We start from the raw sequence: 26,487 nt of genomic DNA, 5'->3' as shown, positions 1-26,487 counted from the left end.
GTGTCTGAATGGGTTTTCTCAGGTGCTCCGGTTTCCTCCCACAGTCCAAAGATACATGGGTTAGGTGGATTGGCCATGATAAATTGCCTCCAAGTGTCCAGGGGTGTGCAGGTGAAGTTATGGGACTTATGGAGACAGGGTGGGGTGGATGGGTGAGTGAACATGGGTAGGGTGCTCTTTTCAAGGCCGGTGCAGACGCGATGGGCCTAATAACCAAAAAAAGGTTAGGTGGGGTTACTGGGTTACGGGGATAAAGGGGATAGGGTGGAGGTATGGGGCTCAAGTGGGGTGCTCTTTCTCAGGGCCGGTGCAGACTCGATGGGCCAAATGGCCTCCTTCTGCACTGTAAATTCTATGATTCTGCACTGTAGGGATTCTATGATTTTATTCTTCTATATTATACTACACTATCTATCAGCCTACATTATAGGCTTGACCGATAGAGTGAAACTTGAATATGTAACCTGATTCAGAAGCACTGATCCACAGCTTAATGTGTGAAGGTTCCTCTGCCTGTCTCCTTCCCACTGTTCAATCTTCATGTGCTCCCCCTCCCCTGCTCTCTCTCCCTTTCATTTACTGGTTAATGTATTGAATGACTGGGTCAGGCAATACTGAGAGTTGGTGATGGTGACATTCCGTCACCATTTGCTCTCTCTATGTAACACAAAGGAGGGATGTGTATTCTGTTTGCTGAGGGACTCTGGTGGGGTTTATTTACAGCGAAATGAGTACCAGGAGTAGAGCAATCTCTCGAGACATCCTGCTGTCCAGGGCACTATTCAGAGAGAGGCTATGGCACCAGGGAATATGATGACATCCAGGTACCTGGCTCATGTGCATGTTGAGCTTCTTAAAGGGACATCATTCTTAAAGCAATGTTACAACACTGACTTATAACTATGTTGCCATTCCTTAAAGCAATGTTACAACAAGCTTGTGATTCCTCCCTCAGGTTCAAACCCAGAGAGAAGCTGCGGGTGTCGTTTGGAACACCAGAATTTCTAGCTCCAGAAATCGTCAACTTTGAACATGTGTCCTTTCCGACGGACATGTGGAGTCTGGGTGTGGTCACCTACATGTTGTGAGTAATAGAATATAGTCCAAGCTCGGCATGTTAGGACAATGTGGTCTATAGAACATAGAACATAGAACAATACAGCACAGTACAGGCCCTTCGGCCCACGATGTTGCACCGAAACAAAAGCCATCTAACCGACACTATGCCATTATCATCCATATGTTTATCCAATAAACTTTTAAATGCCCTCAATGTTGGCGAGTTCACGACTGTAGCAGGTAGGGCATTCCACGGCCTCACTACTCTTTGCGTAAAGAACCTACCTCTGACCTCTGTCCTATATCTATTACCCCTCAGTTTAAAGTTATGTCCCCTCGTGCCAGCCATATCCATCCGTGGGAGAAGGCTCTCGCTGTCCACCCTATCCAACCCCCTGATCATTTTGTAGGATGTTTGAGGACTACTCACTGAACCCAGGGTCTGAGTAACTGGATCAGTGCAGGTATTGCCAATTAGTGAGGCAGTTAGACAGTACCAGATGGGAGAGTACGCTGTCTGGATGCAGTTCCAATTCATTCCTTGGAACTCCGACACACTGTTCAGGACACCTGAAATGCCAGGGAGTGGTTATCATAAGAGGAAGAGATGGATCTGATGTCAGTTCAGAATCCAGAGTGTCCTGCTTTAGCTCGTTTTGAAGAAGAATGAAGAAATGTGCTCCCTGAACACACCTAATCAGGTGGAATCACGACAAGTTCATTCTCCTGCTCCTGAAATAAAAACAGAAACTGCTGGATAAAATCAGCAGGTCTGGCAGTAACTGGAGAAACAGTTAACAGTACGATTCCCTACAACTTCTTCAGAGCTCCTTTTTCTCACCCTAAGCCATGGTGCAAGGTGAAATGGGACTCGGAGAACCATGCAGTGTCTTACTACAACCCTGTGAATTGGGGCAAGACAGGTGCCGAGGATCACTGGTTTCCAGTGTTATGTGCGAGGTGTTTCAGAACCCCAAAATGTATCATGGAGTTCAACCAACCTCTCCCTTTAATGGATTTGTTGCTTTTTCTAGCACACGGCTTTTTCCCTTGGTGTGGGATTACAATTATGGACACGTGGGTTTTTAAACACAAAACACTGTTTATTCCATGAACTCAACTTAACATCTTAAATAAACATTGGATCTCTTGACACCCCTTACTTCAAAGATAACTCAGAAAATATTGCAACAGTAAATAATTCCTTAAAATGTTCCTTCAAACTTCCAAGAGACTTAACACATTTAAATAGTATATCAGGTTAAAGGATATATATATTTTCTGTAGAATGGCAGAGATACATTAGCTTGGTTGACTTCAGCTCCAACACCTTGCTTTCTTCCTGCAAACACACAGACACACACACACTGCTTTTTAAACTGAAACTAAAAGTCCGTTGTCCATTGAAATTTTTGACGTTTCATTAGCAATTCCATCAGTGGAGTAATCACACCACAAAACTTTTGCACAACTGTTCGATCAAATTCATTCATGCTACGAGATCGCATTACTTCCCTTCGTCTTGAGGATATCGGAAACTCTGCAAGGAAAGCGATTCGGGTTTCTCCAAATTCACTTTCGGCTAGGTTCATCACCAAACCCGCCTCCTGAAGTCGATCGAAGTACTCCATACGATGTTTAAAATGCTCTTTCCATGTCTGGAAGTTGGAAATAAAAGCAGATTGTCCCACTTTCTCCATGCAATCCTTCAATGGTGGGACAGGATAAGAGTCCGTTCTTGTAACTGCATTCACCTTTCTATAGTCCACACACAACCGTTGGGTACCATCTGGTCTAGGTACCATCACATGGGTGAGCTCCATTGGCTGCAACCCACTTCAATTATGCCATTCTTCAACATACTCTCACTCTCTCTGTTAACCCGTGCCAATTTTAAAGGATTAAGTCTATATGGATGTTGTTTGAGAGGAACAGCATTTCCCACATCTACATCATGTATAGCCATTTTAGTACTTCCCAATTTATCTCTACAAACTTGCCCATGTGATATCAAGAACTCTTTCAGGTCAGTTTGTTTTTCCTCTGGAAGGTAACTTAACAATCCATCCCAATTTTTAAGAACATCCTTATTTTCCAATTTAATTTGAAGTTTGTCAAATTCACAGTCATCTGGATTTGGTTCGTCACTTTGAGTAAGAATCATTAAAACCTCCTCCTTCTTCTCTCCTTCCCTTTCAAAGTACCTTTTAAACATATTCAGATGACACACTCGGTGAGTCTTCCTTCTATCTGGTGTTTTTACCACATAATTCACCTCACTTAATTTCCTTTCAATCTGATAAGGTCCACAAAACCTAGCTTTTAAAGGTTCACCTACCACTGGTAACAATACGAAAACTCTATCTCCACTGGCAAAACTAGGAACTTTGGATTTCCTGTCCGCTACCCGTTTCATCACATTTTGTGCAACTTTCAAATGCTGTCGAGCCAATTCACCTGCTCTATTTAATCGATCCCTAAAATTTGACACGTAATCCAATCGTGTAATTTCTGATTTCTCACCCATCAATTTTTCCTTAATCAATTTAAGTGGTCCTCTTACCTCATGACCAAAAATTAGCTCAAAAGGACTAAATTTGGTAGACTCATTAGGTGCATCCCTAATTGCAAACAATACGAATGGGATTCCTTTATCCCAATCCTCTGGATAATCTTGACAATACGCCCTCAACATTGTTTTTAATGTCTGATGCCACCTTTCTAACGCTCCCTGCGATTCTGGATGGTGCGCAGTTGATTTAAATTGTTTTATTCCTAAGCTATCCATAACTTCTTTGAATAACTTTGAAGTAAAATGTGATCCTTGATCCGATTGAATTTCTGTGGGTAGTCCATATCTGGTAAAGAATTGAAGTAACTCCTCCACAATCCTTTTAGCTGTAATATTACGTACTGGAATGGCCTCTGGAAACCTAGTAGACACATCCATTGTAGTCAAAAGATATTGATTCCCACTTTTTGTTTTCGGAAGCGGTCCTACACAATCAATTAGGACCCTTGTAAAATGTTCCTCAAATGCTGGAATGGGTATTAAGGGCGCTGGTTTTATCACTGTTTGAGGTTTCCCTATCACTTGACATGTGTGACATGATTGACAAAATTTAACTACATCTTTATGTAGTCCAGGCCAATAAAAATGTTTCTGGATTTTAGCTTGAGATTTCCTTATTCCCAAATGACCTCCCACTGGTACCTCATGTGCAACTCGCAACACCTCCTTTCAATACCCTACCAGCAATACTACTTGATGAACTTCTGCCTACTTTTCATCCGCCTGCATATGTACAGGTCTCCATTTTCTCATCAAGACATCATTTTTATGGTAATAACACTCTGCTATACTCTCAGATTCCTCCTCCGTATATGCTTTCCGATATATCCGTTTTATTTCTACATCTTTCTGTTGTAACTCGGCCAATTTTCCTGAACTAAAAATATCCGCCTCATCCTCCACCTGTTCTTGTTCTTTTTCAACCATCTGATCAAAAATCGCTTCAGATAATTGCACTTCAACTTCATCTTCACTCTTTGATTTCTCCTCTTGTCTTAACCTGTGACTTTGCAACCTTGTTACTACACAATCCGGAAAAATCCCAGGATATTCGTCCTTCAAGCTTTCAATTGTCTGATTTTCCACTGGCTTATCAACCACAATAGGCATCACTCCCACCTGCGATCCAGCTATATCATTACCCAAGATAAACTGCATTCCTGGACAAGATAGTTTATCTATTACTCCTACTACCACTTCACCACTCTTCACTGGACTTTCCAACCTTACCTTATATAATGGAACGCTACTCCTCTCACCCTGAATTCCACATATCACCACCTTTTCTGGCAACATTCTTCCCAAACTACATAATTCCTCATCTCTTACCATTAAAGATTGACTAGCCCCTGTATCTCTTAAAATTGTGACTTCTGGACTTCCGGGTGCGGCTATGCAGAGCTAGGTCGCATATTCGGCAGCTCCCGCTTGGAACGGACTTTTGGGCTCTTTTACAGGGCCCCCACGGCATTTGTTTGACATTTCCCGGTGTGGGAAGAAGGCTGCAGCATTCCCCTGACAGTGTCCCCCAGGAGTGTTGTGTCTTTTGGCTACCAGACCCGGCAGAAACAATGAAAGATTTGGCTTGAGCTGCAGTAGTAGACAAAGGCCTCTTCCAGCATGCAGGCGGGGGAAGGGCAAGCTTAATGCTGCAATCTGGCTTGACTCTATCAAAGGTGAATTCTAGCAGCAGAGGGAACAACTGTGAAAAGATCTACCAGGGCCATTGAAGAAGCAGGGACGAGGCTTCTGGTGGCGGCCATGGAGGAGTAGGTCGCGCATTCGGCAGCTCCCGTCTGGAGCCGACTCTCAGACCTTTTTCAGGAGTTTCCATAGACTTTTTGGGGCAGACTGGTGAAGCAAACACTGCCAACTTCTATGAAACGGACCAGAAGTGTAACGGCCAAAGGAGCGGCACTGGAGCAACGGGAGAAGCGAGGGAAAGAAAACAAAATGGCGGCGGCCAGGGACAAATGGGAGCTGCAGGAGTTCATCAAGCGCTGCTTCGAGGAGCAGCGCGAGGAGATGCGCAAAGAGATGTTGGCGCCTATGCTTTTGGAAATTGAAGGACTCGGGATCACGCAGAAGGCCCACGAAGCTAAGATCCAGGAGGTACAGAAAAGAGTCAGTCAGAACGAGGACGAGCTCGTGGGCCTGGCGGTGAGAGTGGAGCAGAACGAGGCGCTACACAAGAGGTGGGCGGGAAGACTCGAAGACCTGGAGAACAGGTCGAGGAGAAAGAATCTGCGAATCCTGGGTCTCCCTGAGGGAGTGGAGGGGGCTGATGCCGGGGCATACGCGAGCACGATGCTTGAGGCGATGATGGGCACGAAGGCCCCTTCGAGGCCGCTGGAGTTGGACGGGGCACATTGGAGTTGCTGGCGAAGAAGCCCCCGGCAAATGAGCCGCCAAGGGCGATGGTGGTGAGGTTCCACTGGTTCACGGACAGAGAGTGGGTCCTGAGATGGGCCAAGAAGGAGCGGAGCAGTAAGTGGGACAATGCAGAGATCCGAATATACCCGGACTGGAGCACGGAGGTTGCAAAGCGGAGAGCGGGTTTCAACCGGGCCAAAGCGGCGTTGTACCGGAAAGAAGTGAAATTCGGAATGCTGCAGCCAGCGCGACTGTGGGTCACATACAAGGACCAACACTATTACTTCGAAACGCCTGAAGAGGCGTGGACCTTTGTACAAGCCGAAAAGTTGGACTCTAACTGAGGGTTTGTGAGGGTGGGGGGATGTTTTGGTGTTTGATGTGTGATGGTTGTTGTATATAGGAGGTCAATCACGCGCAGGAAATGTTACATGGGCTGGGGGAGAGAGAGAAGGCCGCGACAGGAGCTGCGCCAGAGGGGGCGGAGCGGGCTTTGGAAAGCGCGGGGTTTTTTCCCGCGCGCGGGAAGAAAGGCGGGAAGGGGAACGAAGGAATGCATATGGATTGGGAGACTCCCACGCGGGGAGGTCAATGGGACGGCGGGGGAAGCCGGGGTCAGCAGGCGTCAGCTGACTTACGGGAGTGACATGGGGGAGCAAAAAAGCTAGACAGGGGTCTAGCGGGGGGAGGGGAAGGGGGGGAAAAAGGGTTGCTGCTGCACTGGCCGAAAGGGAATGGGACACAGAAGAGGTGGTCGGGACGGGGGTCCCCCCTCTGGGGGACTGGAGGGTGAGGGAGGCGTGGACACGGGACTGGCCCAGAAAAGGAGATGGCTAGTTGGCCATCAGAGTGGAGAGTGGGGGGGGTGCGAGCCCCTCCAATCCGGCTGATAACGTGGAATGTGAGGGGCCTGAATGGGCCGGTGAAGAGGGCTCGAGTGTTCGCGCACTTAAAGGGACAGAAGGCGGACGTGGCCATGCTCCAAGAGACACATCAGAAGGTGGCGGACCAGGTCAGGTTAAGAAAGGGATGGGTAGGACAGGTATTCCACTCGGGACTGGACGCGAAGAATAGAGGGGTGGCAATATTGGTGGGAAAGCGAGTGTCATTTGAGGCCAAGTCTATTGTAGCGGACAATGGAGGGCGATATGTAATGGTGAGCGGTAGGCTGCAAGGGTCGTGGGTGGTGTTGGTAAACGTATACGCCCCGAACTGGGATGATGCAGGATTCATGAAGCGCATGTTGGGGCGCATTCCGGACCTGGAGATAGGAGGCCTGATAATGGGAGGGGACTTCAATACAGTGTTGGATCCAGCACTGGACCGCTCCAAATCAAGGACTGGAAAGAGGCCGGCGGCGGCCAAGGTACTTAGGGGGTTTATGGATCAGATGGGGGGAGTGGACCCATGGCGGTTTGCAAGGCTGCAGGCCAGGGAATTTTCTTTCTTCTCCCATGTATACAAAGCCTACTCCCGGATAGATTTCTTTGTTCTGGGTAGGGCGCTCATCCCGAGGGTGGAGGGGACGGAGTATTCGGCTATAGCCGTTTCGGACCATGCCCCGCACTGGGTGGAACTGGAGCTGGGAGAGATGAGGGACCAACGTCCGTTGTGGTGGCTGGATGTGGGACTGCTGGCAGACGAGGTGGTGTGTGGGAAGGTGAGGGGGTGTATCGAAAGGTACTTGGAGGCCAACGACAACGAGGAGGTGCGGGTGGGGGTGGTATGGGAGGCGGTGATCAGGGGAGAGCTAATTTCCATTAGGGCTCATAGGGAGAAGACAGAGGGTATGGAAAGGGAGATTTTGAGAGTGGACAGGAGATATGCAGAGGCCCCAGAGGAAAGATTACTTGGGGAAAGACAACGGCTCCAGACGGAGTTTGACCTGTTGACCACAGGGAAGGCGGAGGCACAGTGGAGGAAAGAGCAGGGGGCGACCTATGAGTTTGAGGAAAAGGCTAGTCGGATGCTGGCAGCGAGGGAAATAGGGGGAGTCAAAGATGGAAGGAGTCAGAGGATGGCAGCGAGGGAAATAGGGGGAGTCAAAGATGGAAGGGGAGCCACAGTTCGGAGTGCAACGAAAATAAATGAGGTATTCAAGGCCTTTTATGAAGAGCTGTACAGATCCCAGCCCCCAGCGGGGGAAGAGGGGATGAGACGATTCCTAGATCAGCTGAGATTCCCGAGGGTGGAGGAGCAAGAGGTGGCTGGTTTGGGGGCACCAATTGGGTTGGAGGAGCTGAGCAAGGGTTTGGGGAGCATGCAGGCGGGGAAGGCCCTGGGACCGGACGGATTCCCGGTGGAGTTCTACAGGAAATACGCAGACCTGTTGGCCCCGCTACTGGTGAGGACCTTTAATGAGGCAAGAGAGGAGGGGACCCTGCCCCCGACAATGTCGGAAGCGACAATTTCCCTGATCCTAAAGCGGGACAAGGACCCACTGCAATGTGGATCGTACAGGCCGATCTCGCTCCTCAATGTGGATGCAAAGTTGCTGGCAAAAGTGCTTGCCACGAGGATCGAGGACTGTGTCCCGGGGGTAATCCACGAGGACCAGACGGGATTTGTAAAGGGCAGGCAACTAAACACCAATGTGCGGCGGCTCTTAAAAGTGATAATGATGCCATCGGAGGAGGGAGAGGCGGAGATAGTTGCAGCTATGGACGCGGAGAAGGCCTTTGACCGAGTAGAGTGGGAGTACCTCTGGGAGGTGCTGCGTAGGTTTGGGTTCGGGGTAGGGTTTATCAATTGGGTTAAGCTCCTTTACAGAGCCCCGATGGCGAGTGTAGTGACGAACCTGCGGAGGTCAGAGTACTTTCGACTGTACCGAGGGACGAGGCAGGGGTGCCCCCTGTCTCCCCTGTTGTTCGCATTGGCGATCAAACCATTGGTCATGTCATTGAGGGAGTCTAATAAATGGAGGGGGGTGGTCCGAGGGGGAGAAGAGCATCGGGTGTCGCTATATGCGGATGACCTGTTGCTGTACGTGGCGGATCCAATGGAGGGGATGGTGGAGGTCATGCAGACTCTAAGGGAGTTTGGGGAGTTTTGGGGCTATAAGCTCAATGTAGGGAAGAGTGAGCTCTTTGTATTACAGGCGGGGGACCAAGAAAGAGGGAAAGGGGACCTACCGCTGAGGAGGGCGGAGGGGAGCTTTCGGTATGTGGGGATCCAGACAGCCAGGAGTTGGGGGACCCTACATAAACTGAATCTGACGAGGTTGGTGGAGCAAATGGAGGATTTCAAAAGATGGGACATGTTACCGCTCTCGCTGGCGGGTAGAGTGCAGTCGGTCAAAATGGTGGTCCTTCCGAGGTTTCTGTTTGTGTTTCAGTGCCTTCCCATCGTGATCACTAAGGCGTTTTTTAAGAGAGTAGGCAGGAGTATTATGGGGTTTGTGTGGGCGAATAAGACCCCGAGAGTAAGGAGAGGGTTCCTGGAACGCAGTAGGGACCGAGGAGGGATCGCGCTGCCAAACCTGGGGAGCTACTACTGGGCAGCAAATGTGGCGATGATCCGCAAGTGGGTTATGGAGGGAGAGGGGGCGGCATGGAAGAGGATGGAGATGGCGTCTTGTAAAGGAACGAGCCTGGGGGCGTTGGTGACGGCACCGCTGCCGCTCTCGCCGACAAAGTATACCACGAGCCCGGTGGTGGCGGCAACGCTAAGGATCTGGGGCCAGTGGAGACGGCACCGGGGTGCAATGGGAGCATCGGTGTGGTCCCCGATCAGGGGTAACCACCGGTTTGTCCCGGGGAAGATGGACAGGGGGTTCCAGAGCTGGCATCGGGCGGGGATTGGAAGAATGGGGGACCTGTTCATCGACGGGACGTTTGCAAGCCGAGGGGCACTGGAGGAGAAGTTCGAGTTACCCCCGGGAAATGCCTTTAGATATATGCAGGTGAGGGCTTTTATGAGGCGACAGGTGAGGGAATTCCCGTTGCTCACGGCACAAGAAGTTCAAGATAGGGTGATCTCGGGTGTATGGGTCGGGGAGGGCAAGGTGTCGGAAATACACCAGGAGTTGAAAGAAGAGGGGGAGGTGCTGGTAGAAGAGTTGAAGGGTAAATGGGAGGAGGAGCTGGGGGAGGAGATCGAGGAAGGTCTGTGGGCTGATGCCCTAGGTAGGGTTAATTCCTCCTCCTTGTGTGCCAGGCTCAGCCTGATACAATTTAAGGTGGTCCACAGAGCGCACTTGACGGGGGCGAGGTTGAGTAGGTTCTTTGGGGTAGAGGACAGATGTGGAAGGTGCTCAGGGAGCCCGGCGAACCATGTCCATATGTTTTGGTCATGCCCAGCACTGGTGGGGTTCTGGAGAGGAGTGGTGGGAGCAATATCTCAGGTGGTGAAAGTCCAGGTCAAGCCAAGCTGGGGGCTAGCAATATTTGGAGTAGTGGACGAACCGGGAGTGCAGGAGACGAAAGAGGCTGGCATTCTGGCCTTTGCGTCCCTAGTAGCCCAGCGAAGGATCTTGCTAATGTGGAAGGAGGCGAAGCCCCCCAGCCTGGAGGCCTGGATAAATGATATGGCTGGGTTCATAAAGTTGGAGAGGATTAAGTTCGCCTTGAGAGGGTCTGCGCAGGGGTTCTACAGGCGGTGGCAACCGTTCCTAGACTATAGAACATAGAACATAGAACGATACAGCGCAGTACAGGCCCTTCGGCCCACGGTGTTGCACCGAAACAAAAGCCATCTAACCTACACTATGCCATTATCATCCATATGCTTATCCAATAAACTTTTAAATGCCCTCAATGTTGGCGAGTTCACTACTGTAGCAGGTAGGGCATTCCACGGCCTCACCACTCTTTGCGTAAAGAACCTACATCTGACCTCTGTCCTATATCTATTACCCCTCAGTTTAAAGCTATGTCACCTCGTGCCAGCCATTTCCATCCGTGGGAGAAGGCTCTCACTGCCCACCCTATCTAACCCCCTGATCATTTTGTATGCCTCTATTAAGTCTCCTCTTAACATTCTTCTCTCCAACGAAAACAACCTCAAGTCCATCAGCCTTTCCTCATAAGATTTTCCCTCCATACCAGGCAACATCCTGGTAAATCTCCTCTGCACCCGCTCCAAAGCCTCCACGTCCTTCCTATAATGCGGTGACCAGAACTGTACGCAATACTCCAAATGCGGCCGTACCAGAGTTTTGTACAGCTGCAACACGACCTCATGACTCCGGAACTCAATCCCTCTACCAATAAAGGCCAACACTCCACAGGCCTTCTTCACAACCCTATCAACCTGGGTGGCAACTTTCAGGGATCTATGTACATGGACGCCTAGATCCCTCTGCTCATCCACACTTCCAAGAACTTTACCATTAGCCAAATATTCCGCATTCCTGTTATTCCTTCCAAAGTGAATCACCTCACACTTCTCTACATTAAACTCCATTTGCCACCTCTCAGCCCAGCTCTGCAGCTTATCTATGTCCCTCTGTAACCTGCTACATCCTTCCACACTGTCGACAACACCACCGACATTAGTGTCGTCTGCAAATTTACTCACCCACCCTTCTGCGCCTTCCTCTAGGTCATTGATAAAAATGACAAACAGCAACGGCCCCAGAACAGATCCTTGTGGTACGCCACTTGTAACTGAACTCCATTCTGAACATTTCCCATCAACCACCACCCTCTGTCTTCTTTCAGCTAGCCAATTTCTGATCCACATCTCTAAATCACCCTCAATCCCCAGCATCCGTATTTTCTGCAATAGCCTACCGTGGGGAACCTTATCAAACGCTTTACTGAAATCCAGAAACACCACATCAACTGCTCTACCCTCGTCTACCTGTTCGGTCACCTTCTCAAAGAACTCGATAAGGTTTGTGAGGCATGACCTACCCTTCACAAAGCCATGCTGACTATCCCTGATCATATTATTCCTATCTAGATGATTATAAATCTTGTCTCTTATAATCCCCTCCAAGACTTTACCCACTACAGACGTGAGGCTCACTGGTCTATAGTTGCCGGGGTTGTCTCTGCTCCCCTTTTTGAACAAAGGGACCACATTTGCTATCCTCCAGTCCTCTGGCACTATTCCTGTAGCCAATTATGACATCAAAATCAAAGCCAAAGGTCCAGCAATCTCTTCCCTGGCCTCCCAGAGAATCCTAGGATAAATCCCATCAGGCCCCGGGGACTTATCTATTTTCAGCCTGTCCAGAATTGCCAACACCTCTTCCCTACGTACCTCAATGCCATCTATTCTAATAGCCTGGGTCTCAGCATTCTCCTCCACAACATTATATTTTTCCTGAGTGAATACTGACGAAAAATATTCATTTAGTATCTCGCCTATCTCTTCAGACTCCACACACAACTTCCCATCCCTGTCCTTGACTGGTCCTACTCTTTCCCTAGTCATTCGCTTATTCCTGACATACCTATAGAAAGCTTTTGGGTTTTCCTTGATCCTTCCTGCCAAATACTTCTCATGTCCCCTCCTTGCTCGTCTTAGCTCTCTCTTTAGATCCTTCCTCGCTACCTTGTAACTATCCATCGCCCCAACTGAAACTTCACACCTCATCTTCACATAGGCCTCCTTCTTCCTCTTAACAAGAGATTCCACTTCTTTGGTAAACCACGGTTCCCTCGCTCTACGCCTTCCTCCCTGCCTGACCGGTACATACTTATCAAGAACACGCAGTAGCTGATCCTTGAACAAGCTCCACTTATCCAGTGTGCCCAACGCTTGCAGCCTACTTCTCCAACCTATCCCCCCCAAGTCACGTCTAATGGCATCATAATTGCCCTTCCCCCAGCTATAACTCTTGCCCTGCGGTGTATACTTATCCCTTTCCATCATTAACGTAAACATCACCGAATTGTGGTCACTATCCCCAAAGTGCTCTCCTACCTCCAAATCCAACACCTGGCCTGGTTCATTACCCAAAACCAAATCCAACGTGGCCTCGCCTCTTGTTGGCCTGTCAACATATTGTGTCAGGAAACCCTCCTGCACACACTGTACAAAAAACGACCCATCTAATGTACTCAAACTATATCTTTTCCAGTCAATATTTGGAAAGTTAAAGTCTCCCAAAATAACTACCCTGTTACTTTCGCTCTTATCCAGGATCATCCTCGCCATCCTTTCCTCTACATCCCTAGAACTATTTGGAGGCCTATAGAAAACTCCCAACAGGGTGACCTCTCCTTTCCTGTTTCTAACCTCGGCCCATACTACCTCGGAAGATGAGTCCCCATCGAGCATCCTCTCCGCCACCGTAATACTGCTCTTGATTAGCAGCGCCACACCTCCCCCTCTTTTGCCTCCTTCTCTGAGCTTACTAAAACACCTAAACCCCGGAACCTGCAACATCCATTCCTGTCCCTGCTCTATCCATGTCTCCGAAATGGCCACAACATCGAAGTCCCAGGTACCAACCCATGCTGCCAGTTCCCCTACCTTATTTCTTATACTCCTGGCATTGAAGTAGACACACTTCAAACCACTTACCTGAACACTCCTGCGACGTCAAATCTGTGCTCCTGACCTCTATACTCTCATTCTCCCGTACTCTAAAACTACAATCTAGGTTCCCATGCCCCTGCTGCATTAGTTTAAACCCCCCCAAAGAGCACTAAAAAATCTCCCCCCCAGGATATTTGTGCTCCTCAGGTTCAGATGTAGACCATCCTGTCTGTAGAGGTCCCACCTTCCCCAGAAAGAGCCCCAGTTATACAGAAATCTGAATCCCTCCCGCCTGCACCATCCCTGCAGCCACGTGTTTAATTGCTCTCTCTCCCTATTCCTCATCTCACTATCACGTGGCACGGGCAACAACCCAGAGATAACAACTCTGTTTGTTCTAGTTCTGAGCTTCCATCCTAGCTCCCTGAAAGCCTGCCTGACATCCTTGTCCCCTTTCCTACCTATGTCGTTAGTGCCAATGTGGACCACGACTTGGGGCTGCTCCCCCTCCCCCTTAAGGACCCTGAAAACACGATCCGAGACATCACGTACCCTTGCACCTGGGAGGCAACATACCAAACGTGAGTCTCTCACGCTCCCACAAAATCTCCTATCTGTGCCCCTGACTATCGAGTCCCCAATTACTAATGCTCTGCTCCTCTCCCCCCTTCCCTTCTGAGCAACAGGGACAGACTCCATGCCAGAGGCCCGTACCCCATGGCTTACTCCTGGTAAGTCCCCCCCCCCCCACAAGTATCCAAAGCGGTATACTTGTTTCTCAGGGGAACGACCGCAGGGGATCCCTGCACTGACTGCTTTTTCCCAGTCCCTCTTACAGTTACCCATCTATCTCCAATCTTTGGTGTTACTAATTCCCTGAAGCTGCTATCTATGACCCCCTCTGCCTCCCGAATGATCCGAAGTTCTTCCAACTCCAGCTCCAGTTCCCTAACTCGGTCTTGGAGGAGCTGGAGATGGCAGCACTTCCTGCAGGTAAAATCAGCAGGGACACTAACGGCATCCCTCACCTCAAACATCCTGCAGGAGGAACATTGCACTCCCTTCCCTGCCATCCCTCTAACTTTCTACCAAGATCTGGCTAACAACTAAATTTTAAAAAAAAATAATAATAATAATACAATATGGTACTTACTTCACACCAATGGGTTTTATTATTAGGTTAGAGGAGGAGGGCGGGTGGGAGACACTACACGTGTAGTGTCTCGGGTTTCCTCTCCACCAGAATTTATTGGTGAGGGTCTTCCCAGAAGTCCGCGGGTCGAACTTCCTGTTCCCGCCTTAAAAAAATAATTTTTTTAAAAAACAACAGCAAAGAGGGACAGAAACGGGACCAGGTAAGTGTTTACTTAAATACTCACCCAGCAGCAGCCCCCGCACTCCGCTCCCGCTGAAACTCCAAGAGATGCCCCTGCAAGGTAAGTTAGTTTAAACTACAGTACTCACCCACCAGCAGCCTCTGCAATCCGCTCCCGCTTAAACTCCAACTGATTCTCGCAGAGCTTTAGAGGAAGGTCGGTCAGCAGCAGCAGCAACCTTGGGGGGGGGGGGGGGGGGGGGCGTGGAGGGGACGTCCTGGGAGGGGGGGGGGGAAGGGGCACTGCCTGGGAGGGTGGATGAGCAAGGTATAACATGAAGGGTTGGGGAAACTGGCACGTACGGGTGAGGGCCAGTGTACAAAGCTGTGTAAATATATCATTTTGCCATGTATATATCTTGCTCTGCGCGATTTCTCGTTTTTTTTTGTTACGAGGGGGCGGGGGGGGTTATTGTTTTTAAGGGAGAAAAATTGTGTTAAAAAACTTTAATATATACATTTTTAAAAATTAAAAACAATTGTGACTTATTTACCTGCTCCTCCTGATACACATGAGTAAACTTTACCCACACAAGTAAATTCTTTAAATACATCTGGCACCTTCTTAACAATTACTTCTTGAACAGGCTGTACAATCGTTTGCACCTCCTTTGCTTCCCTTGGGCTTTCCTTTACCACTCTAACAAACCCCACTGTCTTATCCTGTTTTACCACATCAGCCTTCCCAGTGCTTTTCTTCAATCACCAACACTGTGACTTTACATGGTCTAGTATATTACAGTGAAAACATCTGAAACTTTTCATTTCTTTTCCACCCTCCTGGATTTCTTTTTTAATCTGAAGTACACTCTCTTTATTGTCTCCCATCAGATCACCTTTACCTTTACCACTTGAGTATTTCTCATGTCCCCAGTTTCTATCCCTCACCGGCTGAAACTGATGTTGGAAACCAATCTTTGATTTATGAACTAATTCATAATCATCTGCCATTTCCGCTGCTAATCTCGCAGTTTTAACCCTCTGTTCTTCCACATGAGTTCTCACGACATCAGGAATTGAATTTTTAAACTACTCCAAAAGTATAATTTCTCTGAGAGCTTCATACGTTTGGTCTATTTTCAAAGCCCTTATCCACCTACCAAAATTACTCTGTTTGAGCCTTTCAAACTCCATGTATGTTTGACCAAATTCTTTCCTTAAATTTCTAAACCTTTGTCTGTAAGCTTCAGGCACTAGCTCATATGCACTTAAGGTGTATTTCTTCACCTCCTCATACGTTCCAGATACCTCCTCCGGTAGTGATGCAAACACTTCACTAGCTCTACCTACCAGCTTTGTTTGAATCAGTAATACCCACATGCCCTGTGGCCATTTCATTTGTTTAGCTACCTTCTCAAATGAAATGAAAAAGGCTTTCACTTCCTTCTCGTCAAACCTTGGCAATGCTTGGACATATTTAAATAGATTCCCACCAAGCCTTCGACTATGACGCTTTTTCTCACTATCCTCATCACTATCATCCAACTGTACGTTTCCCTTTACGTCTGCCAATTTTAACTGATTGTCATGTTTCATGGCCATTTTCTGAAGTTCAAACTCCCTCCCTTTATCTTTTTATCCTGATCTGTATCTCCCTTTCTTTTTGTTCTTCTAGGGCTATTCTTTCTTTTCTCCTTTCTTCTCTCTCCTTTTCTTTTTCCTCTCTCTCTCTTTCTCTTTCTTTTTCCGCTCTCTCTCTCTCTCTCGTATTCAAGCCGCTTTAATTTTTTCTCATGTTCCATTTGTTCAATTTGCAAATGAATTTTGCCATTTCCAATGAGTCAAACTCTATCTCAGGCAACTTTAAATGCTTAATCACTGCCGTAATTACCTCAACTTTTCGCATTTTGTCAGGTAATGTTAACTGCAATGTTCTTGCCAAATCTAACAGTCTGCTTTTTGTTTCTATCCGTAAAGTACTACGAGTGACATTCTCCACCCCAAAAAACTTCTGAGCCTCTGAAAGAGCCATTGTTCACAACACTCTCCCCACTTAAACTAAAATACCACACCGGAAAAGCAACAATCCTTCACTGTCTTTAAGTTCACAAAAGCCAATCCAATAGATAGATTTTTATCCCCCTCGAGCCCCCAATTGTTATGGGCGAGGTGTTTCAGAACCCCAGAATGTATCATGGCGTTCAACCAACCTCTCCCTTTAATGGATTTGTTGCTTTTCCTAGCACATGGCTTTTTCCCTCGGTGTGGGCTTACAATTATGGACACGTGGGTTTTTAAACACAAAACATTGTTTATTCCATGAACTCAACTTAATGTCTTAAATAAACATTGGATCTCTTAACACCCCTTACTTCAAAGATAACTCAGAAAATATTGCAACAGTAAATAATTCCTTAAAATGTTCCTTCAAACTTCCAAGAGACTTAACACCTTTAAACAGTATCACATCAGGTTAAAGGATATTTGTTTTTTCTGGAGACTGGCAGAGATATATTAGCTTGGTTGACTTCAGCTCCAGCACCTTGCTTTCTTCCTGCAAACTCTCTGGGAACACACAGACACACACACACTGCTTTTTAAACTGAAACTAAAAACCTGCAAAATGGCTGACCTGAGCTCCGCCCCACCCACTCTCTGACATCACTGTTTTCTTAAAGGTATATTGCTTAAACATCCATGTCTTAAAGGTACCCTCACATCACACCAGGAATATGGAGCACAGGTCGGAGGAGGACCAATTTGGGGAAAACAGAGTGCAGGACTTCATAGGACATCAAAAGTAATATAGTGCAGTGATTAGCACTGCTGCCTACGGCAGTAAGGACTCTGGTTTGAATCCTGGCCCTGGGTCACTATCTTTGTGGAGCTTGCACATTCTCCCTGTGTCTGTGTAGGTTTCACCCCCATAACCCAAAGATGTGAAAAGTAGGTGGATTGGCCATGCTAATTGCCCCTTAATTGGAAAAAATAATTGGGTACTCTAAATTGAAAAAAAAATAATATAGTGCATGGACGAGGCAATAAAGAAACCACATGGCTTATATCCCACCGTCATTTTCTTGGCCGTAATTAAGGATGGGCAACAATTACTGGTGTCAAAACAAATGAACTCAGAATAACACACTGGGTACAAATCATCTCAAATAAGATTATCCAGCTGTCCAAATATTGTGTTCACTATGAGATACAATGGTATAGCAATGACCATAATCATTATTCAGAGACTGGGATCTGTCGGACTCTCCTCTATCCCTCAGACTGGGATCTGTCAGACTGTAATCCTCTCTCTCAAACTGGGATCCGTCAGACTGTATTCTTTCCCTCAAACTGGGTTCTGTCAGACAGGAATCCTCTCTCTCAGACTGGGATCTGTCAGACTGTATTCTTTCCCTCAGACTGGGATCTGTCAGACTGTAATCCTCTCTCTCACACAGGGATCTGTCAGACTGTAATCCTCCTTCTCAAACTGGGATCTGTCAGACTGTAATCCTCTCTCTCAGACTGGGATCTGTCAGACTGTAATCCTCCCTCTCATACTGGGATCTGTCAGGCTTTAATACTCTCTCAGACTGGTATCTGTCAGACTGCAATCCTCTCTCTCAGACAGGTATCTGTGGGACTGTAATCCTCTCTCTCAGACCGATGTCTGTCAGACTAATACTCTCCCTCAGACTGGTATCTGTGGACCGATGTCTGTTGGACTGTAATCCACTGTCACAAACTGGGATCTGTCAGACTATAATCCTCACTCCCAGGCTGCGATCAGTGAGATTGAAATCCACTGACTCGGACTTGTATCTGTCAGACTGTAATCCTCTCTCTCAGACTGGTATCTGTGGGACTGTAATCCTCTCTCTCAGACTGGTATCTGTGGGACTGTAATCCTCTCTCTCAGACCGGTGTCTGTCAGACTGTAATCCTCTCTCTCAGACCGGTGTCTGTCAGACTGTAATCCTCTCTCTCAGATTGGGATCTGTCAGACTGTAATCCTCTCTCTCAGACTGGGATCTGTCAGACTGTAATCCTCTCTCTCAAACTGGGATCTGTCAGACTGTAATCCGCTCTCTCAGATTGGTATCTGTGGGTCTTGTAATACTCTCTCAGACTGGGATCTTTGGGACTGCAATCATCTCTCTCAGCCTGGGACCTGTCAGACTGTAATCCTCTCTCTCAGACTGGGATCGTCAGACTGTAATCCTCTCTCTCAGACTGGGATCTGTCAGACTGTAATCCTCTCTCTCAAACTGGGATCTCTCAGACTGGGTTCTGTGGGGCTGTAATTCTCTCCCTCAGACTGGTATCTGTGGGACTGCAATCCTCTCTCTCAGACTGGTATCTGTGGGACTGTAATCCTCTCTCTCAGACTGGTATCTGTGGGACTGTAATCCTCTCTCTCAGCCTGGTATCTGTCAGACTGCAATCCTCTCTCTCAGACTGGGTTCTGTGGGACTGTAATCCTCCCTCTCAGACTGGTATCTGTGGGACTGTAATCCTCTCTCTCAGACTGGTATCTGTGGGACTGTGATCCTCTCTCTCAGACTGGTATCTGTGGGACTGTAATCCTCTCTCTCAGACAGTGTTCTGTCAGACTGCAATCCTTTCTCTCACACTGGTATCTGTGGGACTGTAATCCTCTCTCTTAGACTGGTATCTGTGGGACTGTAATCCTTTCTCACAGACTGGTATCTGTGGGACTGTGATCCCCTCTCTCAGACTGGTATCTGTGGGACTGTAATTCTCTCTCTCAGACTGGTATCAATGGGACTGCAATCATTTCTCTCAGACTGGTATCTGTCAGACTGCAATCCTCTCTCTCAGACAGGTATCTGTGGGACTGTAATCCTCTCTCTCAGACTGGGTTCTGTGGGGCTGTAATTATCTCCCTCAGACTGGTATCTGTGGGACTGCAATCCTCTCTCTCAGACTGGTATCTGTGGGACTGTAATCGTCTCTCTCAGACTGGTATCTGTGGGACTGCAATCCTCTGTCTCAGACTGGTATCTGTCAGACTGCATCCTCTCTCTCAGACTGGGATTTGTGGGACTGCAATCCTCTCTCTCAGACTGGGTTCTGTCCGACTGCAATCCTCTGTCTCAGACTGGTATCTGTGGGACTGTAATCGTCTCTCTCAGACTGGTATCTGTGGGACTGCAATCCTCTGTCTCAGACTGGTATCTGTGGGACTGTAATCGTCTCTCTCAGACTGGCATCTGTGGGACTGCAATCCTCTGTCTCAGACTGGTATCTGTCAGACTGCATCCTCTCTCTCAGCCTGGTATCTGTGGGACTGTAATCCTCTCTCTCAGACAGGTATCTGTGGGACTGTAATCCTCTCTCTCAGATTGGGTTCTGTCAGACAGTAATCCTCTCTCTCACATTGTTATCTGTCAGACTGCAATCCTCTCTCTCAGACTGGTATCTGTGGGACTGTAATCCTCTCTCTCAGACTGGGTTCTGTGGGGCTGTAATTCTCTCCCTCAGACTGGTATCTGTGGGACTGCAATCCTCTCTCTCAGACTGGTATCTGTGGGACTGTAATCGTCTCTCTCAGACTGGTATCTGTGGGACTGCAATCCTCTGTCTCAGACTGGTATCTGTCAGACTGCATCCTCTCTCTCAGACTGGGATTTGTGGGACTGCAATCCTCTCTCTCAGACTGTGTTCTGTCCGACTGCAATCCTCTGTCTCAAACTGGTATCTGTGGGACTGTAATCGTCTCTCTCAGACTGGTATCTGTGGGACTGCAATCCTCAGTCTCAGACTGGTATCTGTGGGACTGTAATCGTCTCTCTCAGACTGGTATCTGTGGGACTGCAATCCTCTGTCTCAGACTGGTATCTGTCAGACTGCATCCTCTCTCTCAGACTGGTATCTGTGGGACTGTAATCCTCTCTCTCAGACAGGTATCTGTGGGACTGAAATCCTCTCTCTCAGATTGGGTTCTGTCAGACTGTAATCCTCTCTCTCACATTGTTATCTGTCAGACTGCAATCCTCTCTCTCAGACTGGTATCTTTGGGACTGTGATCCTCTCTCTCAGACTGGTATCTGTCAGACTGCAATCCTTTCTCTCAGACTAGTATCTGTGGGACTGTAATCCTCTCTCTCAGACTGGGTTCTGTCAGACTGCAATCCTTTCTCTCACACCGGTATCTGTGGGACTGTAATCCCCTCTCTTCGACTGGTATCTGTGGGACTGTAATACTTTCTCACAGACTGGTATCTGTGGGACTTTGATCCTCTCTCTCAGACTGGTATCTTTGGGACTGTAATCCTCTCTCTCAAACTGGTATCTGTGGGACTGTAATCCTCTCTCTCAGACTGGTATCTGTGGGACTGTAATTCTCTCTCTCAGACTGGTATCTGTGGGACTGCAATCCTTTCTCTCAGACTGGTATCTGTGGGACTGTAATCCTGTCTCACAGACTGGTATCTGTAGGACTGCAATCCTCTATCTCAGACTGGCATCTGTGGGACTGTAATCCTCCCACTCAGACTGGTATCTGTCAGACTGCAATCCTCTCAGACTGGTACCTGTGGGACTGTAATCCTCTCTCTCAGACTGGTATCTGTCAGACTGCAATCCTCTCCGACTGGTACCTGTGGGACTGTAATCCTCTCTCTCAGACTGGTATCTGTCGGACTGTAATCCTCTCTCTCAGACTGGGTTCTGTCAGACTGTAATCCTCTCTCTCAGACTGGTTTCTGTGGGACTGCAATCCTCTATCTCAGACTGGTATCTGTGGGACTGTAATCCTCTCACTCAGACTGGTATCTGTCAGACTGCAATCCTCTCAGACTGGTACCTGTGGGGCTGTAATCCTCTCTCTCAGACTGGTATCTGTGGGACTGTAATCCTCTCTCTCAGACTGGGTTCTGTCAGACTGCAATCCTCTTTCTCAGACTGGTTTCTGTGGGACTGCAATCCTCTGTCTCAGACTGGTATCTGTCAGACTGCAATCCTCTCTCTCGGACTGGTATCTGTGGGACTGTGATCCTCTCTCTCAGACTGGTATCTGTCAGACTGCAATCCACTCACTCAGACTGGGTTCTGTGGGACTGTAATCCTCTCTCTCAGACTCGTATCTGTGGGACGCAATCCTCTCTCTCAGACTGGTATCTGTGGGACTGTAATCGTCTCTCTCAGACTGGTATCGGTGGGACTGCAGTCCTCTGTCTCAGACTGGTATCTGTCAGACTGCACCCTCTCTCTCAGACTGGGATTTGTGGGACTGCAATCCTCTCTCTCAGACTGGGTTCTGTCCGACTGCAATCCTTTCTCTCACACTGGTATCTGTGGGACTGTAATCCTCTCTCTCAGATTGGGTTCTGTCAGACTGTAAACCTCTCTCTCAGACTGGTATCTGTGGGTCTGTGATCCTCTCTCTCAGACTGGTATCTGTGGGACTGTAATCCTTTCTCACAGACTGGTATCTGTGGGACTGTGATCCTCTCTCTCAGACTGGTATCTGTGGGACTGTAATTCTCTCTCTCAGACTGGTATCTGTGGGACTGCAAGCATTTCTCTCAGACTGGTATATGTGGGACTGTAATCCTGTCTCACAGACTGGTATCTCTCAGACTGAAATCCTCTCTCTCAGACAGGTATCTGTGGGACTGTAATCCTCTCTCTCAGACTGGGTTCTGTAGGGCTGTAATTCTCTCCCTCAGACTGGTATCTGTGGGACTGCAATCCTCTCTCTCAGACTGGTATCTGTGGGACTGAAATCGTCTCTCTCAGACTGGTATCTGTGGGACTGCAATCCTCTGTCTCAGACTGGTATCTGTGGGACTGTAATCGTCCCTCTCAGACTGGTATCTGTGGGACTGCAATCCTCTCTCTCAGACTGGTATCTGTCAGACTGCATCCTCTCTCTCAGGCTGGGATTTGTGGGACTGCAATCCTCTCTCTCAAACTGGGTTCTGTCCGACTGCAATCCTCTCAGATTGGTATCTGTGGGACTGTAATCCTCTCTCTCAGATTGGGTTCTGTCAGACTGTAATCCTCTCTCTCAGATTGGTATCTGTCAGACTGCAATCCTCTCTCTCAGACTGGTATCTGTGGGACTGTGATCCTCTCTCTCAGACTGATATCTGTCAGAATGCAATCCTTTCTCTCACACTGGTATCTGTGGGACTGTAATCCTCTCTCTTAGACTGGTATCTGTGTGACTGTAATCCTTTCTCACAGACTGGTATCTGTGGGACTGTGATCCGCTCTCTCAGACTGGTATCCTCTCTCTCAGACTGGTATCTGTGGGACTGTAACTCTCTCTCACCGATGGTACCTGTGGGACTGTAATCCTCTCTCTCAAACTGTTATCTGTGGGACTGTAATCCTCTCTCTCAGACTGGTATCTGTGGGACTATTATTCTCTCTCTCAGACTGGTATCTGTGGGACTGTAATCCTTTCTCTCAGACTGGTATCTGTGGGACTGCAATCCGCTCTCTCAGACTGGCATGTGTCACAGTGCAATCCTTTCTCTCAGACTGGGATTTGTGGGACTGTAATCCTCTATCTCAGACTGGTATCTGTGGGACTGTAATCCTCTCTCTCAGAGTGGCATCTGTCAGACTGCAATCCTCTCAGACTGGTACCTGTGGGACTGTAATCCTCTCTCTCAGACAGGTATCTGTGGGAATGTAATCCTCTCTCTCAGACTGGGTTCTGTCAGACTGCAATCCTCTCTCTCAGACTGTTTTCTGTGGGACTGCAATCCTCTGTCTCAGACTGGTATCTGTGGGACTGCAATCCTTTCTCTCAGACTGGTATCTGTGGGACTGTAATCCTGTCTCACAGACTGGTATCTGTAGACTGCAATCCTCTATCTCAGACTGGCATCTGTGGGACTGTAATCCTCTCACTCAGACTGGTATCTGTCAGACTGCAATCCTCTCAGACTGGTACCTGTGGGACTGTAATCCTCTGTCTCAGACTGGTATCTGTCAGACTGCAATCCTCTCTCTCAGACTGGGTTCTGTGGGACTGTAATCCTCTCTCTCAGACTGGTATCTGTGGGACTGCAATCCTCTCTCTCAGACTGGTATCTGTGGGACTGTAATCCTCTCTCTCAGACTGTGTTCTGTCAGACTGCAATCCTCTCTCTCAAACTGGTTTCTGTGGGACTGCAATCCTCTCTCTCAGACTGGTATCTGTGGGACTGTGATCCTCTCTCTCAGACTGGGATCTGTGGGACTGGAATCCTCTCTCTCAGACTGGGATCTGTGGGACTGTAATTCTCACTCACACATTGTGGTCTATCCGACGCTGCAACTCTCTCGCTCAGAGAGAGATTTGTCAGACTGTAATCCCCTCTCCCTCCAGGATCTGATAGACTGTAATCCTCGCTCTCAGACTAGGATCTGTCAGCCTGTAATCCTCTCTTTCAGACTGGAATTCTCTCTTACATACTGGGACTGTCAGACTGCAATCCACTCTCTCAAACTGGGATATGTCAGACTGTAATCCTCTCTCTTCGATTTGGATCTTCTAGATTGTAATCCTATCTCATGCTGTGATCTGTCAGGCTGTAATCCTCTCTCACAAACTAGTATCTGTCAGACTGTAATCCTCTCATTCGGACTGGGATTTGTGGGACTGTGATCCACTCTCTCAGACTGGTATCTGTGGGACTGTAATCCTCGCTCTCAGACTGGGTTCTGTGGGACTGTAATCCTCTCTCTCAGACTGGTATCTGTCAGACTGCAATCCTCTCTCTCAGACTGGTATCTGTGGGACTGTAATCCTCTCTCTCAGACTGGTATCTGTCAGACTGCAATCCTCTCTCTCAGACTGGTAACTGTGGGACTGTAATCCTCTCTCTCAGACTGGGTTCTGTGGGACTGTAATCCTCTCTCTCAGACTGGTATCTGTCAGACTGCAATCCTCTCTCTCAGACTGGTATCTGTGGGACTGTGATCCTCTCTCTCAGGCTGGTATCTGTGGGACTGCAATCCTCTCTCTCAGACTGGTATCCGTGGGACTGTAATGCTCTCTCTCAACCTGGTATCTATCAGACTGCAATCCTCTCTCTCAGACTGGGTTCTGTGGGACTGTAATCCTCTCTCTCAGACTGGTATCTGTGGGACTGCAATCCTCTCTCTCAGACTGGTATCTGTGGGACTGTGATCCTCTCTCTCAGACTGGTATCTGTGGGACTGTAATCCTCTCTCTCAGACAGTGTTCTGTCAGACTGCAATCCTTTCTCTCACACTGGTATCTGTGGGACTGTAATCCTATCTCTTAGACTGGTATCTGTGGGACTGTAATCCTTTCTCACAGACTGGTATCTGTGGGACTGTGATCCTCTCTCTCAGACTGGTATCTGTGGGACTGTAATTCTCTCTCTCAGACTGGTATCTGTGGGACTGCAATCATTTCTCTCAGACTTGTATCTGTCGGACTGCAATCCTCTCTCTCAGACAGGTATCTGTGGGGCTGTGATCCTCTCTCTCAGACAGGTATCTGTGGGGCTGTAATTCTCTCCCTCAGACTGGTATCTGTGGGACTGCAATCCTCTCTCTCAGACTGGTATCTGTGGGACTGTAATCGTCTCTCTCAGACTGGTATCTGTGGGACTGCAATCCTCTGTCTCAGACTGGTATCTGTCAGACTGCATCCTCTCTCTCAGACTGGGATTTGTGGGACTGCAATCCTCTCTCTCAGACTGGGTTCTGTCCGACTGCAATCCTCTGTCTCAGACTGGTATCTGTGGGACTGTAATCGTCTCTCTCAGGCTGGTATCTGTGGGACTGCAATCCTCTGTCTCAGACTGGTATCTGTGGGACTGTAATCGTCTCTCTCAGACTGGTATCTGTGGGACTGTAATCGTCTCTCTCAGGCTGGTATCTGTGGGACTATAATCCTCTCTCTCAGACAGGTATCTGTGGGACTGTAATCCTCTCTCTCAGATTGGGTTCTGTCAGACTGTAATCCTCTCTCTCACATTGTTATCTGTCAGACTGCAATCCTCTCTCTCAGACTGGTATCTGTGGGACTGTAATCATCTCTCTCAGACTGGGTTCTGTGGGGCTGTAATTCTCTCCCTCAGACTGGTATCTGTGGGACTGCAATCCTCTCTCTCAGACTGGTATCTGTGGGACTGTAATCGTCTCTCTCAGACTGGTATCTGTGGGACTGCAATCCTCTGTCTCAGACTGGTATCTGTCAGACTGCATCCTCTCTCTCAGACTGGGATTTGTGGGACTGTAATCCTCTCTCTCAGACTGGTATCTGTGGGACTGCAATCCTCTCTCTCAGACTGGTATCTGTGGGACTGTGATCCTCTCTCTCAGACTGGAATCTGTGGGACTGCAATCATTTCTCTCAGACTGCTATCTGTCAGACTGCAATCCTCTCTCTCAGACAGGTATCTGTGGGACTGTAATCCTCTCTCTCAGACTGGGTTCTGTGGGGCTGTAATTCTCTCCCTCAGACTGGTATCTGTGGGACTGCAATCCTCTCTCTTAGACTGGTATCTGTGGGACTGTAATCCTCTCTCTCAGACTGGTATCTGTGGGACTGTAATCCTCTCTCTCAGCCTGGTATCTGTCAGACTGCAATCCTCTCTCTCAGACTGGGTTCTGTGGGACTGTAATCCTCCCTCTCAGACTGGTATCTGTGGGACTGTAATCCTCTCTCTCAGACTGGTATCTGTGGGACTGTGATCCTCTCTCTCAGACTGGTATCTGTGGGACTGTAATCCTCTCTCTCAGA

General features: G+C 48.2%; 1 protein-coding gene across 1 annotated transcript in view; it reads left to right on the top strand.

Moving 5' to 3' along the window:
* Window positions 1-26,487, top strand: part of LOC140428237 (uncharacterized) — a 504,514-nt gene that overhangs the window by 327,789 nt on the left and 150,238 nt on the right. The window contains exon 10 of the mRNA XM_072514486.1: window positions 956-1,084. Coding sequence (XP_072370587.1) covers window positions 956-1,084 — 129 coding nt within the window. The remainder of the gene's footprint in view (window positions 1-955; window positions 1,085-26,487) is intronic.

This window comes from Scyliorhinus torazame, chromosome 8 (genome assembly GCF_047496885.1).
Source record: "Scyliorhinus torazame isolate Kashiwa2021f chromosome 8, sScyTor2.1, whole genome shotgun sequence".
NCBI classification, from domain to species: domain Eukaryota; kingdom Metazoa; phylum Chordata; class Chondrichthyes; order Carcharhiniformes; family Scyliorhinidae; genus Scyliorhinus; species Scyliorhinus torazame.
This window is presented reverse-complemented; position numbering and strand designations above follow the sequence as displayed.